We start from the raw sequence: 18,229 nt of genomic DNA on the forward strand, positions 1-18,229 counted from the left end.
AGACTCTTTTCATCAGCAGTGATAAATATGACATTAATTGGTTAATGAGCAACAGTTTCAATGCTGTCAACATGAACTCTGTCTGAGGTTTCAAACATACCCATTTCGTTCAAGAAAGATGCAGGAAATACTTTTCCTTTTTTATTCTGGGCACTTGACTTCTCCCATCCTGCTACCATCAAGGCAGACATTTGGGGCTGAGATCCAGAGAACCCCTCAGCAGCAGCAGCAACAGATGCAGCCCCACAAACATTTGTCACACTTTGAAGGGTTTTTTTATTAAAAACAAACAAAAGGCTTCTCCTTAGGCTCTCATAGCCCTGAAGTTAGCTCTTGAAAAAGAGAGGGTTGCCAAACATCATGGCCCCCAAGAATGAAAACAAACACTTCCAAAATCTTTTTTGCACACCCAGAGACAGGGGTCAGCAACCTTTTAAAGTCGAGGGCCGGATCACTGTCCTCAAACCTCGCTGCAGGACGGAGCGCGCGTGCACATTCTCTCGTTACTACACGATCCAAAGATTAAACCAAAAAATAATAAAGTTCCGAAGGTCTCAGTTCTGTGCCGCAGCGAGTGGTTTCGTTCTGAGACACTCTCCCCGGGTTCTGGGGTGTGCGAAGCCTTGTTTCCCTGTTTTTAACTCCATTACCAAAAGCATCTTCCCCTCCAAGATGGGAATGCGGAGAACACGCATCCTTCTGCAGCGAGCGGTTCCTTATGCCGCTCCTTATGCATGTTCTCTGCTCTCCTGTATTGGAGGGGGAGACGCTTTCGGAAGCAGAGTTAAAAACAGGTAAACAAGGCTTCATACACCCCAGAACCCTGGGACGGTGTCTCAGAACAGAACCACTCGCTGCGGCGGCAGAAGCAGTGAGCCAGTTGACGGCCGGAGAGGGGCTGCCTTAAATGGCGGCCGTCGAGCAACCATGCTGACACAAACAAAGCCCAGGCCCTTTCCTCTCGGCTCTAGGAGGACGAAAGAACTCTGCAACCAATCAGAGGGAAACAATGCTGCTGGCACCAATCAAAGGCTGGCCCCCTTCCTCTGCAGGGCGGGGGAGAAACCAGAAGGGAGGGAGGAAGTGCCGCCATCAGGAAGAGAAAAAGAGAGAGAGAAATAGTGCAGACCAAACTATATGAATCAGAACCATGATGCGATTTCTTGGCCTTCTGTGGGACGGATCCAGAACCCATTCGGGTCAGAACCAGCCCATGGCCCTTAGGTTGCTGACCCCTGTCCAGAGACTTCACACCCATCTTCGCTTCCTAGGAACTCTGGGAACTGTAGTTCTGGGAGGAACCTCTTAGAAGTTTCTGAGCCTCCTCAGCCAACTACAATTGGACATCCTGAGACTACAATTCCCAGAAAAGCTGGACCAAGGCCTTTAGCCACAGCCCTGACCAAATAACGGACCTTTCTCTTCTCTCCCTCTCCACCTCCCACATTCACAACAAATCAGTCTCCCACTCCTCAGTCCCTTTCACTCATCTCCCCTAGCCCTAATTCTTCCACATTCCTTTAAAACATTTCTGTGAACTAAGGAACACAATAAACACCCTCACTGGTCACCTTCCACAGGTCAAAAGCCAATGCAGAAAATATTTAATAAAAACAGCTCAAAACAGGAACACAAGAGCACAGAAAAAAGGAGATGAGTTTTAAAAGCAATACCAAATGAACATTTAACACAGGGACCTTTCATTCAGCTGGAAAATGCTATCAGTAAAAAAGTCTTCAATGGGCTATGCAAAGTTCAAGTAATGAGCACCTGGAATGCTGATCTACAAGACAAGGGCAGCCCATCATTTTGGAAGTGAAAGGCAGACCTGAAAACTCAACAGCTTCAACACACACCTTGAGCATTGCAGATTCACACTCTCTCCCTGTTTATCTAGCAAAAAGTTGCCACTTATTTTGTACATTTAGTATATATGACCTTCATTACTTTTATACATACAAATGCGTATACAAATTTAAGTACAAACACTAAAACATCATTCCATGCACTTACAACTGATTTCCCCCTTTATGAGTTTCTTGATGTAAGTAGTGAACCCTGAGTGGAAAACTCCATACATTTATATCGTTTCCCTAGTGTGAATTTGCTAATGAATATTAAGGTCTCCACTCCCTCTGAAGCCCTTTCGACATTCAATACAGCTGTAGTTTTCATCGTGTGTGTATTAGCTGATGTCTTCTAAGGTGTCCAATTTGACTGAAGCTCTTACCGCACTCCATACATTTAAATGGTTTCTCCCCTGTATGACTTCGCTGATGACTTTTAAGTGTCCCACTTCGACTGAAGCTCTTTCCACATTCAATACATTTAAATGGTTTCTCCCCAGTGTGAGTTCGTTGGTGTATTCTAAGTGTTCGACTTTCATTGAAGCTCTTTCCACATTCAAAACATTCAAATCATTTCTTCCCCGTATGAGTCCTCAGAGGAGAGAGGCAGAAAGAGCCTTCAAACCCATCCGTTTTCTCCTCTGCTCTCCCTCCTCTCCTTTTGGGAAACAGGAACTTTGGTCAGGAGTAAACAACTTAGATGGCAAGTTCGCAAGATAAGCACTTTAAAGCACTGCTTGTTCCTACTATGTGTGCGTCTGTGTGTGTTTGGACGTAGAGGACAACATACATGTTTACACCACGTGATTCCTTAAAGAGGGCGATTCTTTAAAACGGAAGGCCATTTCTACAAAATGGAAGACTTCCGATGGCAGCCTTTTACAAGGCAATTTTTGATGGTTTTTATTTTGTTGGAAGCTACCCAGATGGGCAGAGGCAACCCAGTCAGATAGGCAGGATGCAAGTAATAATAATAATAATAATAATAATAATAATAATAATAATAATAATAATAATTGCTTCCTAAGCCTGTCCTGGGACACGGGTGGCGCTGTGGGTTAAACCACAGAGCCTAGGACTTGGCGATCAGAAGGTCGGTGGTTCAAATGCCCGCGACAGGGTTGAGCTCCCGTTGCTCGGTCCCTGCTTCCTTCCAACCTAGCAGTTCAAAAGTACGTCAAAGTGCAAGTAGATAAATAGGTTTTCCCGCTCCGGCAGGAAGGTAAACGGTGTTCCCATGCACTGCTCTGGTTCGCAAGAAGCGGTTTAGTCATGCTGGCCACATTACCCGGAAGGTGTACGCCGGCTCCCTCGGCCAGTAAAGCGAGATGAGCGCTGCAACCCCAGAGTCGGTCACGACTGGACCTAATGGTCAGGGGTCCCTTTACCTTTTTAAGCCTGTTCTGCTAGGCATGCTGATCAGAGACTCTGTCCAAACAACCCCTTCGAATGCAACAGGGCTTCCTATTTTTACTGCTATCAGTGGGAACAGTCAAACCACGAAGCCACTGATCAGCCAGAGTTTCCTGTTTTGACCAAGCACAGTTTGAAGTTAGCTTAATATCCCAGCTTGTTCCAAAGCTGGCAGCTGTAGTTTCCTGGTTTGGGCAAAATGGAAAGTTTGTTAGTTATGGCTTATAAGAGACTGCCTGGTTTCATCACAGTTCACCCTCTGGGCCGGCCCAATCATGAGGTAAGCTGGGACAATTAGGTCAGGAGGAAGGTGCAGGGGGAGATGGCAAGAGCACATTCCCAGCTCCCATTTGTTAGCCTTGCTGTCAGTGCAGGACCACAGCTGGTAAATTCGTGCAACTACCCATTTGGAGTCCTTCTCTTTTCCCCTCTCTCACAAAAGGGTGGGTGAGAGTCCTTCCTGGAGTGATGCATTCTGGTTGTGGGGGCCGGGAGACTGGGTGGTGGCTAGAGTTTTTTGTTTTAAACTTGGGTCAACTTAGGCTTCAGCGTAACTTTGCTGCAGCAATGCATTAAAAACTGTGCTTATTTACTGTAACCCAGCTTTTCAGGCTGTGATTCAGTGATCTGAACCTGGCCATTATCTAAATAGATATTTCAACAACCTTGCAAGGTAGGCCAGTCTTTTTTTTTATATATATAAAATATTTATTAAAGTTTTCCATTTTATACAAACAAAAAAAGAAGACATAAAGAAAAGAAAAAATATTAAAAACACAAAATTTTCAAAGCCTAATTTCAAAACCATAGTTCCTTGACTTCCTCATACCTCCCCTTCTTGTTTTCTAGTTCAAATTATTTATCCAGCAAATCCTAATCTCTTAGTTTCACAATTAGCTAACACCTTATTTTCAACTTCTTAAATTATTATAACTTAAACATTATTTAAACAAAAGAAAACAAGAAAAACATTTCTTCCATATTCTTTTACCATAACAGCTAAAGACCACTTAGTTTCAATCCAACCCCCTTCAACATTCAATAATATTACAGTGTTTCTTTAAGTAGTCCTTAAATTTCTTCCAATCTTCTTCCGCCGACTCTTCTCCCTGGTCGCGGATTCTGCCAGTCCCATACAGTCAATTAGCTTCATCTGCCATTCTTCCAGAGTGGGTAGGTCTTGCGTCTTCCAGTGCTTTGCTATAAGTATTCTTGCTGCTGTTGTTGCATACATAAAAAAAGTTCTGTCCTTCTTTGGCACCAACTGGCTGACTATGCCCAAGAGAAAGGCCTCTGGTTTCTTCAGAAAGGTATATTTAAATACCTTTTTCATTTCATTATAAATCATCTCCCAGAAAGCCTTAATCTTTGGGCACGTCCACCAAAGGTGAAAGAATGTACCTTCAGTCTCCTTACATTTCCAACATTTATTATCGGGCAAGTGATAAATTTTAGCAAGCTTGACTGGTGTCATGTACCACCTATATATCATTTTCATAATATTCTCTCTTAAGGCATTACATGCCGTAAATTTCATACCGGTGGTCCACAACTGTTCCCAGTCAGCAAACATAATGTTATGACCAATGTCCTGTGCCCATTTACCGTATTTTTTGCTCTATAAGACTCACTTTTTCCCTCCTAAAAAGTAAGGGGAAATGTGTGTGCGTCTTATGGAGCAAATGCAGGATGCACAGCTATCCCAGGAGCCAGAACAGCAAGAGGGATTGCTGCTTTCACTGCACAGTGATCCCTCTTGCTGTTCTGGCTTCTGAGATTCAGAATATTTTTTTTCTTGTTTTCCTCCTCCAAAAACTAGGTGCGTCTTGTGGTCTGGTGCGTCTTATAGAGCAAAAAATACTGTAATCATTGCAGATTTAACCGTTTCATCCTGCGTATTCCACTGCAACAGCAAGTTATACATTTTTGACAAGATCTTAGTTTTACGTTCTAGCACTTCTGTTTCTAATTTAGATTTTTCCACCTGGAAGCCAATTTTATTGTCCAGATTGTTGGTGGAAGGTCACCTCTTCTGACACAGCTTCTGCTCTGATAAAATTCAGAGTCATCTGCAGCTGTTTAGGTAAAGTAAGAATAGCAGGAGATATGATCACAATGTCAGCATCGCCCTTGAGCCAGTGACACCAACTGGACTCATCCACCTCAGCCCCGACTGGGCTAGGCGAGCTGGGTAGCACTTCCAGAGACCACCTTCTGCACAGGAACAGGTCAAAATGCTGTGGACTCACAGCTTAGAGTTGTGAGCACCGGATTCACTTCCACAAGACAGTCGTCGCACAGCAGAGTATAGCAGAGTATAGCAGAGCATAAACGACTCGGAGAGCAGCTCTGTAGAATATCTTCTTTATTCTATCTACAACTATAATACACAACCATATACAGAACTAAATGAGGTCTAAACTGAAAATGAATGCTGAACTGCACTGAGTGCCTGCAGCTGCTCTTAGCAGCAACCTTAACTATACACACGATCTCTAACACTCAGTCTCTCTCTCTCCAACACACTGAATGACACTTTGATGTGAGGCTGGAGCGGAATAAGTAGAGAGCAGAAAACCGCCCCTCCTCTCTGAAGAATCAGCAGAGAACATCAGGAGATTCTTGGATATGGGAGGGGTGAAATCTCCTCATCCTCCCCCATTTCATCTGACCATTCAAGAATCTAAACATAACTGTAACTTACGCACACACTCCAAAAGTTGTCCTCTGCTTACAACTTTTGTTAACACATTTGCAGGTATCTCTTTTCCCCTTTATCTAAGACACTTTTATCATATCATTAAACAGTTACTGCAACCATTAGGGAAAGAGTTAAAACACAAACCTCAATCTGTAGTTTAAACAAAATACACACTGTGAATACACTAATGAATAAGCAGCTTCTAGAAAAATCTTCATACACATTTTTTTCTCCCAGATACAAATTAACATTGCTAATTAGGCAGATTTGAACAAACCACTTTTGTACTCAAACACATGCTTGCTCCTTCAATCCTGATCCTTTTAACGTATTACACATGAACCACTTAAGGTCAGGTAAGGAAATAAATAAAGTGTTTTGTGCTATTACTGTCAGCACATTTCATGCTTGGTTCAAAAACCGCACCAGAGTTGCTTGTGACCGCAGCCCTAGCGAACTCTTCAGAAAACCTTTTCGGTGGTACACCCTTGGTTGTTCTCTCGGATCTGCGCAGAACTCTCTGATCTTCTTGTTCTGGTGCTTCCTCCTCTTTGGGAGAATGGGGAGCTAAAGTATATGAAGCTGCTAAGTCTTAATCTGCATCAGACTCACCTGAGGCTTTGGGCTCTGATAATCTGTGCCATCATCCGAATCTACATCGGCATCAGAATTATCGTCAGCTACAACAGCACTTGCCTCCCTCTTAACTGTCTTTGCCCCTTTTGCACCATCATCACAAATGGGAAGGCTCTGAAAAATGCCAACTTTGTCCCATTTCGGATTGTCATCAATACTCCTGGTCAGCCTTATGGTTTTCGTGTCTGTGATGAGGACACGATAAGATCCTTTCTCATATCCTAGGAAAACACCATGTTCTCCACGCTTACTCAGTTTGTCACCCTGCGAGGTGTGCACCCAAACCTCCGACCCAAAAATTTTAAAATGCTTTACATTCGGCTTCCTCTTGTGAAGCATTTCGTACGGGGTGCAATTTACAGCGGACTGATACCTCCTGTTAAACACGTGACAGAAAAACGAAAGAGCTTCGGCCCAAAAGGGATTGGCCAGCCCCGAATCATGCAACAGTGTTCTGATTCCTTGCTGCAGGGTCTGGTTTACTCTCTCACATAAACCATTCTGCCAAGGTGATCTGGGCGTGGCAGTCCTATGCTCAATGCCCTGTTCAGAAAGAAAACTCTCAAACTCTTCTGAACAAAACTCACCTCCCCGTCACTGAAAAGACAACGTACATTCTCATTATGTACATTCCTGAGCCATTTACAAAACTGACAAAACTTGGTAAAGGCTTCGGACTTTTTCTGCAACATATAGACCCATACATATCTTGAATAGGAGTCTATCAACACCATAAAAAACCTTGAATTGCCTCTAGAGAGCGCTAGAGGCCCCACTAAGTCTGCATGAATGACTTCGTATGGTTTCTTGGCCTCTCTCCCAGACTCTGTACCTTTGGGAGCTTGCCTTGCCTTATTCTCAGCACAAGAAACACATTTCATGTGGTAGGGACATTCCTTCAACTTCATTCCCTCAACCATAATAGGCATTTTTGCCAGAGCCTGGAAATTCAAATGACCATAAACACAGTGGTAATAATGAATACATTGGTCATGCAACTTCTCATTCTTATCAACTGATAAATTGCAACACTCTTTCTCAGTTGCTTCTGCAGTACCTGTAACAAAAGGCAATTGGTGCAAACCATTAACACATTTTGCATACAGAATGAGCTTGCCATCTCGACGAATTTCACAACGAGATCTAGCAAAAACCACCTTAAACCCCTGGGACACACTCAACAGATTGTCCTGAATATGAGGAGCATACTGGACATTCTTAATTGTTGCATTCAGGCTCTTTAAAAACACAGTTCCCTTAGCCAAACTCCTGAGAACAGTCCCATCTGCTTGATGAATTTCTTTCTCTTGCTTCTCAAGCTGAACAAAGAGACTTTCATCGTTGGTCACGTGGTTGGAACAGCCAGAGTCAACTACAAAGAAACTCCGCCCACGTTGATTGGAACAGCGAGAGATCAAAGCCTTTGAAGTAGCAGGTGCTTGGGGATTTCGTCCTCCTCCCCCTCTGCCTTTGAAGCTTCCCTTCTTCTTTGAAGATCTCTTGCTGCACTGGAAACTCAAATGGCCTTGTACTCCACACAAAAAGCACCGCCGCAACTTTAGTGCTTTAACAGCAATTTCACTTTCACTTTCCCTGCTGAAGACTCAGGCACATTTTCAAGCACATTTTTAACAGCACAGTCCCAGCTTTGTCTAACAGCCTGTCTGCGATCCCACTCATTCAAGAGCACGCTAGACACATAATCTTCCGTTAGCCGGTCTGAAGGCATCGTAGAAATCTGGGCAGCTACTCCATCGTAAGACTCATCTAGGCTGTTTATCATCAGCATTGCAAGCACAGCCTCTGAAATAGCCTGGTCTCGCTGAACAAGGTCCTGCCTGAGACGCTTTAACTGAGATAGATGGCTAGGCAAATCACCACCTTTCTCCAACTGCAGCCTGCACAGCTTCTTGAAGAAAATCACACTGGAACCAGCATTCTGCCTCAAATGCATATCTCTCAGCTTATGCCAAACAGCTCGTGCAGTCTCTTGACCCTCTAAATTCACCAACAAGTGGTCTGCAACACTCAAAACAATTGTCCCTTGGGCTTTCATGTCTGCAGCATGCCACTCAGGCCAGTCATCATCATCCTTATCGGGAGGGTCATCTTCTATAGTGTGAAATAGCTTTTCCCTTTGTAAAAGCGCTTTCATCTTGACCTGCCATACTGCATAGGTTTCAGGCAGGAGGAGAGGAAAGGACAGAGCCATCTGGCCAGAATGTGCACAGGCCATGTCTGCTATTACTTAAAGCAAGATAAAGCCTTCGACTCCTTCAGCTACTCTCTCTCCCACTCAGAGCACAATTAACAGGCAAACAGGGATGCTATCTTCTTCTCTTTGCAGTCAGCAACATACCATCCTAAATCAAGCAGCAGCAACAGCAACAGCAGCAGCTTAAACACTCTGCTCCGAAACAGCTCTGCTTCTGGGCACCGCAAATCAGTCCAGCATGCAGCGTCCATTCCGCTGTCCGGCAATCAGCAACAGAAACCTCTGGCGACTGGGACTACTGGAACGACTGGTCAGACGACTGGGACAACGACTGGGCCCATAACCGATGTCAGCATTGCCCTTGAGCCAGTGCCACCAACTGGACTCATCCACCTCAGTCCCGACTGGGCTAGGCGAGCTGGGTAGCACTTCCAGAGACCACCTTCTGCACAGGAACAGGTCAAAGTGCTGTGGACTCACAGCTTAGAGTTGTGAGCACCGGATTCACTCCAACAAGAAGACAGTCGTGGCACAGCAGAGTATAGCAGAGCATAAAAGACTTGGAGAGCAGCTCCGTAGAATATCTTCTTTATTCTATCTACAACTATAATACACAACTATATACAGAGCTAAATGAGGTCTAAACTGAAAATGAATGCTGAACTGCACTGAGTGCCTGCAGCTGCTCTTAGCAGCAACCTTATCTATACACACGATCTCTAACACTCAGTCCCTCTCTCTCCGACACACTGAATGACACTTTGATGTGAGGCTGGAGCGGAATAAGTAGAGAGCAGAAAACTGCCCCTCCTCTCTGAAGAATCAGTAGAGAACATCAGGAGATTCTTGGGTATGGGAGGGATAAAATCTCCTCACACAAACCTCCCATGTAAGGTTTGGTCTAGCAAGCCTTTTAAAAGTGGATTAGAGAGACCCCATGGACCAGAGCACGCCAGGCACTCCTATCTTCCACTGCCTCCCACAGCTTGGTCAAAGTCATGCTCGTAGCTTCAAGAACACTGTCCAACCATCTCGTTCTCTGTCGTCCCCTTCTCCTTGGGCCCTCCATCTTTCCCAACAACAGGGACTTTTCCAGGGAGTCTTCTCTTCTCATGAGGTGGCCAAAGTATTGGAGCTTCAGCTTAAGAATCTGTCCTTCCAGTAAGCATTCAAGGCTGATTTCCTAAAGAATGGAGAGGTTTGATCTTCTTGCAGTCCATGTAACAATCAAGAGCCTCCTCCAACACCATAATTCAAACGCATAAATTCTTCGGCGATCAGTCTTCTTTATGGTCCAGCTCCCACTTCCATACATCACTAAATTCATATATACGTGTATACAAATTTAAGTACAAACACTAAAATATCATTACATGTATTTACAACTGATTTGCCCCTTATGAGTTTCTTGATGTAAGTAGTGAACCCTGAGTGAAAAACTCCATACATTAATATTGTTTGCCTAGTGCGAATTTGCTAATGAATATTAAGGTCTCCACTTCCTCTGAAGCCCTTTCGACATTCAATACACCTGTAGTTTTCATCATGTGTGAGTTAGCTGATGTCTTCTAAGGTGTCCACTTTGACTGAAGCTCTTTCCACATTCAATACATTTAAATGGTTTCTCCCCCATGTGAGTTTGTTGATGTCTTCTAAGGTGTCCACTTTGACTGAAGCTCTTACCGCACTCCATACATTTAAATGGTTTCTCCCCTGTATGACTTCGCTGATGACTTTTAAGTGCCCCACTTCGACTGAAGCTCTTTCCACAATCCACACATTTAAATGGTTTCTCCCCTGTGTGAGTTCGTTGGTGTATTCTAAATGATTCACTATAACTGAAGCTCTTTCCACATTCAATACATTTAAATGGTTTTTCCCTCGTGTGAATTCGTTCATGTAGTCTAAGTTTTCCATTAACACTGAAGCTCTTTCCACACTCAAAACATTCAAATGGTTTCTCCCCTGTGTGAGTTCGTTGGTGTCTTCTAAGTGCTCCACTTTCACTGAAGCTCTTTCCACATTCAATACATTCAAATGGTTTCTCCCCTGTGTGAGTTCGTTGGTGTATTCTAAGTGCTCCACTTTCACTGAAGCTCTTTCCACATTCAATACACTTAAATGGTTTCTCCCCTGTGTGAGTTCGTTGGTGTATTCTAAGTTTTCCACTAACACTGAAGCTCTTTCCACACTCAAAACATTCAAATGGTTTCTCCCCTGTGTGACTTCTTTGATGTATTCTAAGTGCTCCACTTTCACTGAAGCTCTTTCCACATTCAATACATTTAAATGGTTTCTCCCCTGTGTGAGTTCGTTGGTGTATTCTAAGGGCTCCACTTTTGCTGAAGCTCTTTCTACATTCAATACATTTAAATGGTTTTTCCCCTGTGTGAGTTCGTTGATGTATTCTAAGTGCTCCACTTCCACTGAAGCTCTTTCCACATTCAAAACATTTAAATGGTTTCTCCCCCGTGTGAATTCGTTGGTGTATTCTAAGTTTTCCACTTTCACTGAAGCTCTTTCCACATTCAGGACATCTAAATGGTTTCTCACCTGTGTGAGTTCGTTGATGTATTTTAAGGTGTTCATATCGACTGAAGCTCTTTCCACATTCAATACATTTAAATGGTTTCTCTCCTGTGTGAGTTCGTTGGTGTATTCTAAGTGCTCCGCTTTTTCTGAAACTCTTTCCACATACAATACATCTAAATGGTTTCTCCCCCTTGTGAGTTCGTTGATGTCTTCTAAGTTTTCCACTTTCATCGAAGCTCTTTCCACATTCCATACATTTAAATGGTTTCTCCCCTGTGTGAGTTTGTTGGTGTATTCTAAATGATTCACTATAACTGAAGCTCTTTCCACATTCAATACATTTAAATGGTTTTTCCCCCGTGTGAATTCGTTGGTGTATTCTAAGATTTCCACTTTCACTGAAGCTCTTTCCACACTCAAAACATTCAAATGGTTTCTCCCCTGTGTGAGTTCGTTGATGTCTTCTAAGTGTTCCACTTCGACTGAAGCTCTTTCCACATTCAATACATTTAAATGGTTTCTCCCCCGTGTGAGTTCGTTGGTGTATTCTAAGTGTTCGACTTTCATTGAAGCTCTTTCCACATTCCACACATTCAAATAGTTTCTCTCCTTTGTGAGTTTTTTGATGTATCCTCAGACTTCCACTGTGATAAAAGCACATCCCACATTCCATACATTTAAACTGTTTCTTTGTTCTTCCCAATGAATTCACATGTGGCTCCATAGAATTCTGACTTTCATCTTCCTCACCTGTTTGGGAGTCTGGGAGGAAAGAGAATCCTGTTAGACTTTCAAGAAAGACAAAAAGGGAACTGAACACGTCAATCCCAATCTGTACGTTCTCTCATTTTAACACCTTCATTCTCCACTATCCTCTCGAGGTTCCAAATTTTACGAAAGCTGATGAGACAGTGGCAAGAGCAGCACATGATCACTCTATTCAAACTTAATAAAGCACCATCATTTTATAATACAGATCTATGGAGGAATTGGCTTATTAGACACATCTATTTTTTCTTTCTGAAGTAAAGAAATGATCTCAGGCTCAAGTAACAGTATTTCCCTTGTGAAATAAATAAAACTTAAGTGCTACATGTAAATATTGCAATATTTTGGAACCTAAGAAGAGCCTGCTGGATCAGGCAAAGGCCCACCTAGTCCAGCATCCTCTTCTCAGAGTCCAACCACATGCTTGTGGGAAACCGGCAAGCAGGATTGGAGCACAAGAGTCTTCTCTGCCTTCGTGTGCTTTCCAGAAACTAGTATTAAGAAGCATTATTGCCTAGGATTGTGAGGGCAGAGCAGAGACGTCAGTCTTATCCTTTTTTTTCAAGCTATCCAAGTTGCTGGCCGTCACTGTCTCCTGTAGGATAGATTCCATAGCTGAACTATGCTTCTATTTATTCATCTTTGCAGCCCTTAAAAGCTGATAAATGTATTATGGCCTAAGCTTTTGTGGGCTGCAGTCTGACAAAGTGGACTCTTGACCAGGAAAGCTGGTGCCACTATAAACTTCTGAGTCTCTTTGTTGGCTTTGTGTACTTATTTTGAAATTTGCACCAAGGTTGTACCACAGTATCTCCATGGAAGCTTAGGGACGGACAAAATTACAGGGTGTCAGCTCTGTGAATCTCAAGCCTCTCGTGCCTCCGCTGACAGAGCCTGAGAACGCAAGAGATGTGATTCGGTTGGAATGTGAAGCAGGGGAGGAGCAGCCAAGCTGCAGCAGGAGCAAAGAACAAAGAGCAGGAAGATGGGGTGCCGGGGGGGGGACAGACCGTTATCTCCAGTTTGAGGTCTGACACAGAGACCCCAGAAATAGCCTGTCCAAAAAATCGTAGGCTCGAGAGAATCTGTGAGAAGAGGGGAAAAGAAAGCGAAAGTGGGGGCTTCTTTGCTGGAGGACTTGGCAACTGCAAGCTGAGATGAACAGGCTGAAGACTGAGCTCCACAGTGATTTATGAGTTTGAGCAATAAACCTGAGATAATTACTACTGGAGTTGTCTAGCGTCTGTGCGGGAGAACCAAGCCATTACACAGGGGCGCTATAAATTATTATCCCACTCACTCACTCTCACAAACAACCCCCGTTTGTAAGATTGGCAAGTTTACACAATTTGCTTATAATACCATCCGCTCTTTGACTTTATATGCCCAATCCTAAGTGTAGAGCCTCCAGCCACAGGAATCGTGTATCATGATAACGGGTCCTTTGTCCCTTAAGCTCACTGTCAGGGAACTGCCATCGGAAGAACGGGAGGTGAAAGGGCTCACAGAGGTTGGGAGAGACTTATCAGCTGAGGAGGGAACCAGCAGGGGGAGAGAAGGAGCTCCAAGGGAAAGTGAGTCGGAGGGATGGCTCAGAGACACTTCCAGCGAAAACAGTGGGGAGGTTTCAGGACCTCCTATAGGGACACCCACTCCTCGCCGGAAACTGTCGCGCCGAGAGTCCAGAAGGCGCGTTTCCGTTAAGGAGCTTTTATGCTGGAAGAAATTCCGTAAACGCCCACTGTCGGATTCTACCAGCGACTGACGGAGCCATGCTTAAGGAGCTCCGTTACAGACAGAGGTTTGTGGACTTAGCCAAACTCTGAGGGACTTGGAATTTCACGCACAAGCAGCTCATCATCCCATCACAGCAATCCGACAGTCCCTGAAGGCAGCTTGTGCAGAGAGGCATCATGAGCAACCCAGCCGGAGCCGGAGAAGCGGGAGGAGCTGGAGCGGGTCCAAGCCTGGAAGAAAGGTACCGGGTGTTGGAGGTCCAGCTAGCGCTGCAAACGGCGAGGCTCGAGGAGAGGAGGGCGCAGGATGCAGAAAAGGCAAAAGGCTCCCCACTGGCAAGAAAGATGCCAGGATTGGTGCAGAAGTTTGGGGGGGATCCCAGGAACTATCAAGCCTTTAGGACAGAGATGCAGTATGCTCTCAATCTGCAGTTTGATGACTTCCCCGACGAGGAATCGTGAGTGGCGTTTGTGGTTGGCCATCTCGAAGGGGGGGCGAGAGACTGGGTTAGACCCCTGATGGCAGGGAATAATGACGTCCTGAAGGACACGAGGAAGTTTTTTCGCGCCATGGACCTGATGTTTTCTAGCGACATTGAGCAGGGAGTGGTGCGCAGACAGTTGATGGCTTGTAAACAGGGGAGCCGATCTGTCCGTGAGTACTGGACTGAGTTTACCATGTTGATACATAAATTGGGGTGGGATCTATCGGCGGAACCCATTCAAATGCTATTCGAAGAGGGGCTTTCTTCGGCGGTGAAAGACGAACTTTCCCGGGTGCCCAGGACGGAGTCTATGGACCAGCTGACCAAATCAGCGCTGACTATTGGAGCGCGCCAGGAGGCGAGAGCCTTGGAGAAGCGGGAAGGGAAAGGGGAGCGTTGGAGGGATTTCCGCATTCCAGAGATTCCGGAGCCAACTTTCCCGCCAGGAGAGCCGATGGAAATTGGAACAGCGCGCACGCGCGCAGTTTCAAATCCCAGTGAAGGGCGGAAGAAGGAGGGGAAGAGCGCCAAGAAATGTTATCTCTGCCAGCAGCCAGGTCACTTTGCCAGAGTCTGCCCGCAAAGAAAGGAATGGCAAGGGATGGCGGGAGCTGTTGGGGGAAAGGAGGAGGAAGTCCAGGAGCAAGTAAAAGCCAACGCCTGGCTGACACCGTCAGGGCACAGCAGCCAGGCCAAGGAGCAGTAAAAGTGCCCACGCCGGAACCTCCAAGACCAGCCCTAGTGATAGAGGTGTTGCTAGAGCTGGCAAACGGACACCCACTAAAGATAAAGGCGCTATTGGACTCAGGCAGCTCCTGTAATTTTATGAGTAAGGAGTTTGCAGCTGAACACCAGATACAGACAATCCCTTTAAGTAACCCCCTGCAGGTGACCACGATCGATGGGAGAGAGCTGTTGGGAGGAGAAGTTAGCCTACAGACCGTCCCAATGGTAATGAGGGTGGCCAGGCACACCGAAAGAATAGCGTTCAATGTGGCCACCTTGGGAGGGGCTCCCATTATTTTGGGAATGAGCTGGCTAGCGTTGCATGATCCGCTAGTGGGCTGGCATCAGAGAGTGGTCTCCTTTGGGTCAGCACATTGCCTGGAACACTGCAAAGAGGGGAAGGCTCCGGAAGGGGCAAAAGCCTTTCTAGCAGGGACGGAAGTAACGGACAAAGGGAAGGTGCCCAAACAATACGCTGACCTGAGCAATGTCTTCAGCGAAAGGGAAGCAGACAAACTACCACCGCATAGAGCCTTTGACTGCCAAATCAATCTAGTCCCTGGGGCCCAGCTCCCAGTGGGCAAGCTGTACGCCATGTCAGACAGGGAAATGCAGGAGTTAAGGGAGTTTATTGATAAAAACCTGAAGCAAGGTTTCATCAGAGAGTCCAGAGCGGTGGGGGGCAGCCCAGTGTTTTTTGTGGACAAAAAAAACACGGATAAACCGAGACTTGTAGTGGACTACCGGGCCCTAAATGCAGTGTCGGAACCAGTGGCTTTCCCCATGCCCAGAATTGATGACATTTTGACCAGGGTGAGGAAGGGAAAGATTTTTACTAAACTGGACCTGAGGGGGGCATACAACCTGATACGGATAAGGAAGGGGGATGAATGGAAAACCACCATGTTCACCCCTCTGGGGGCTTTTGAATATCTCGTTATGCCCTTCGGATTACAAGGAGGCTCAGCATGTTTTCAATCGTTCATGAACCACGTCCTGGGACCTCCGCTCTACAAGAATTGCGTGGCCTTCCTCGATGACGTGTTCGTATATTCAGAGAATGAGGAGCAGCATGTAAAGGATGTCAGGGAAGTGCTGAGCCAACTGCAAGCAAACCAGCTGTGGGTGAAATTGGAGAAGTGTCAGTTTCACACCAAGGAGGTGGAATTCCTGGGGTACCGCTTGTCAGACAAGGGATTAGCCATGGATCCAGGCAAGGTCCAGGCGGTGCTGGAATGGAAGACACCGAAAACGAAAAAGGATGTGCAAAGATTCTTAGGGTTTGGGAACTTTTATCATAAGTTCATCAAGAACTTTGCCCACTTAACGGCTCCCATTACGGACTGTCTCAGCAGCAAGAAAAAATTTGTTTGGACGGCGGAGGCGGAGCAAGCATTTGAAGAATTGAAAAAGGCATTCGCTTCGGAAGAACAGCTCCTGCATGTGGATTTACAAAAACCAATGAGAGTGGAAACTGATGCATCAGACCGGGCGGTGGGGGCGGTGCTTCTTCAGCCGGAGAAGAGTGAGTCGGCGTGGAGACCGTGTGCCTTCTTCTCACGTAAGCTAAACAAATCTGAGAGGAACTACACGGTATATGACCGAGAACTACTCGCCATTCACGAAGCGTTCCGGAGATGGAGACACTTACTAATTGGTGCACAACATAAGGTGCAAGTGTGCACGGACCACAAGAATTTAGAGTATTGGAGAACGGCACGAGTGCTCAACCAACGACAAGTGAGGTGGGCCCAGGAGTTCTCCAAATTCCATTTTGAAATTTGCTATGTGCCAGGTCCAGAAAACGTCAGGGCGGACGCTCTCTCACGCAAACCTGAATATTTGGAGGGGGAGGGAGCACCCGAAGAGAGACATATCATCCCAGAGGACCGCTGGGTGTGTGGGGCGGCATTGGTGGGGCAAAGGGAACTGGTAGAGGGAACGGAGAATGATGAATACGCCCAGAATAAGCTCAGATGTCTAAGGAGAGAGGGAGAAAACCCCGGAGGTTTTGAAGAAAGAAACGGGGCATTGTATTACAAAGGGGCACTATATATACCCGAAGGGGAATTGAGAGGGAAGGTACTCAAACAGCTGCACGACAGCCCCACAGCGGGGCATTTTGGGCAACACAAGACCATGTGGTTGGTTACCAGGGAATATTGGTGGCCCAAGGTGAGGGAAGATGTACGGGAGTATGTAAGAGGGTGTGACCAATGCCAGCGAGCCAAAGGAGAAAGGCGGGCGCCGGCGGGGTTATTAGAACCGTTACCCACACCAGAACGACCGTGGGAGGCGGTATCGATAGATTTTATGACTGATCTGCCGAAATCCAAGGGGAAAACCGCCATCCTGGTCGTAGTAGACCTGTTAACTAAGATGTGCCACTTTGTAGCTTGCTCACATGCAGTCACGGCGGAAGAGACAGCGAAACTGTTTGTAGAACATATTTTTAGGCTGCATGGCGCCCCCTTGAGGGTGGTCTCAGACAGAGGCAAACAATTCACGTCCAGGTTCTGGAGGAAGCTCATGAGCTTACTGCACGTAGAGGTCAATTTTTTGACTGCCAGGCACCCTGAAACCAACGGGCAGGCGGAGAGAGCAAACGGTATCCTCCAACAATACCTGAGGTGTTATGTCAATGATAGAGAGAACGATTGGGTCGAAAGGTTGGCGCTGGCGGAATTTGCCTACAATAATGCGGAGAATGTGTCCACCGGGATGAGCCCCTTTTTGGCTAATTATGGGTGCCACCCCAGGGCATTTCCAGGGGGAGGAGGGGAGAGATGGAGCGTCCTGGCCGCCGAACAGTTTGTAGAAGAAATGGAAGCGATCCATCGTCAACTCCAACTCAACTTAGAAAGGGCCAAAGAAGAATATAAGAGGCAGGCAGACAAGAGCAGAAGGGAAGGGGAAACCATAAGGGTGGGGAGTCAGGTGTGGCTGTCAACCCAAGGGTTGCCGTTCAAGGGGGGGTTGCAAGAAATTGAGACCCAAAAGATTGGGACCATTCGAGGTCATTCAACAGGTCAACCCAGTGGCTTTCAGACTCCGGTTACCGAACCACATGAAATTGCACCCAGTATTCCACAGGTCATTACTGTCACCGTATAGGGGGGAAGGTGAAGGGGTTCCCACACGGGGACCAGTCTTAGAAGAGAGGGAAAGCA

At 45.9% G+C, this 18,229-nt stretch overlaps 1 protein-coding gene across 1 annotated transcript in view; it reads right to left on the reverse strand.

Moving 5' to 3' along the window:
* Positions 1 to 1,567: 1,567 nt before the first annotated feature.
* The window catches only part of LOC310756500 (uncharacterized protein), a 49,147-nt gene continuing 32,485 nt past the window's right edge, over positions 1,568 to 18,229 (reverse strand). The window contains exons 4-5 of the mRNA XM_083600682.1: positions 10,394 to 12,106; positions 1,568 to 2,379 (exon numbers count right to left, since the gene is read on the reverse strand). Coding sequence (XP_083456808.1) covers positions 2,186 to 2,379; positions 10,394 to 12,106 — 1,907 coding nt within the window. The 3' untranslated portion in view covers positions 1,568 to 2,185. The remainder of the gene's footprint in view (positions 2,380 to 10,393; positions 12,107 to 18,229) is intronic.

The sequence above is a fragment of the Podarcis filfolensis genome (assembly GCF_964270895.1).
Source record: "Podarcis filfolensis genome assembly, chromosome: 2".
Classification (NCBI taxonomy): domain Eukaryota; kingdom Metazoa; phylum Chordata; class Lepidosauria; order Squamata; family Lacertidae; genus Podarcis; species Podarcis filfolensis.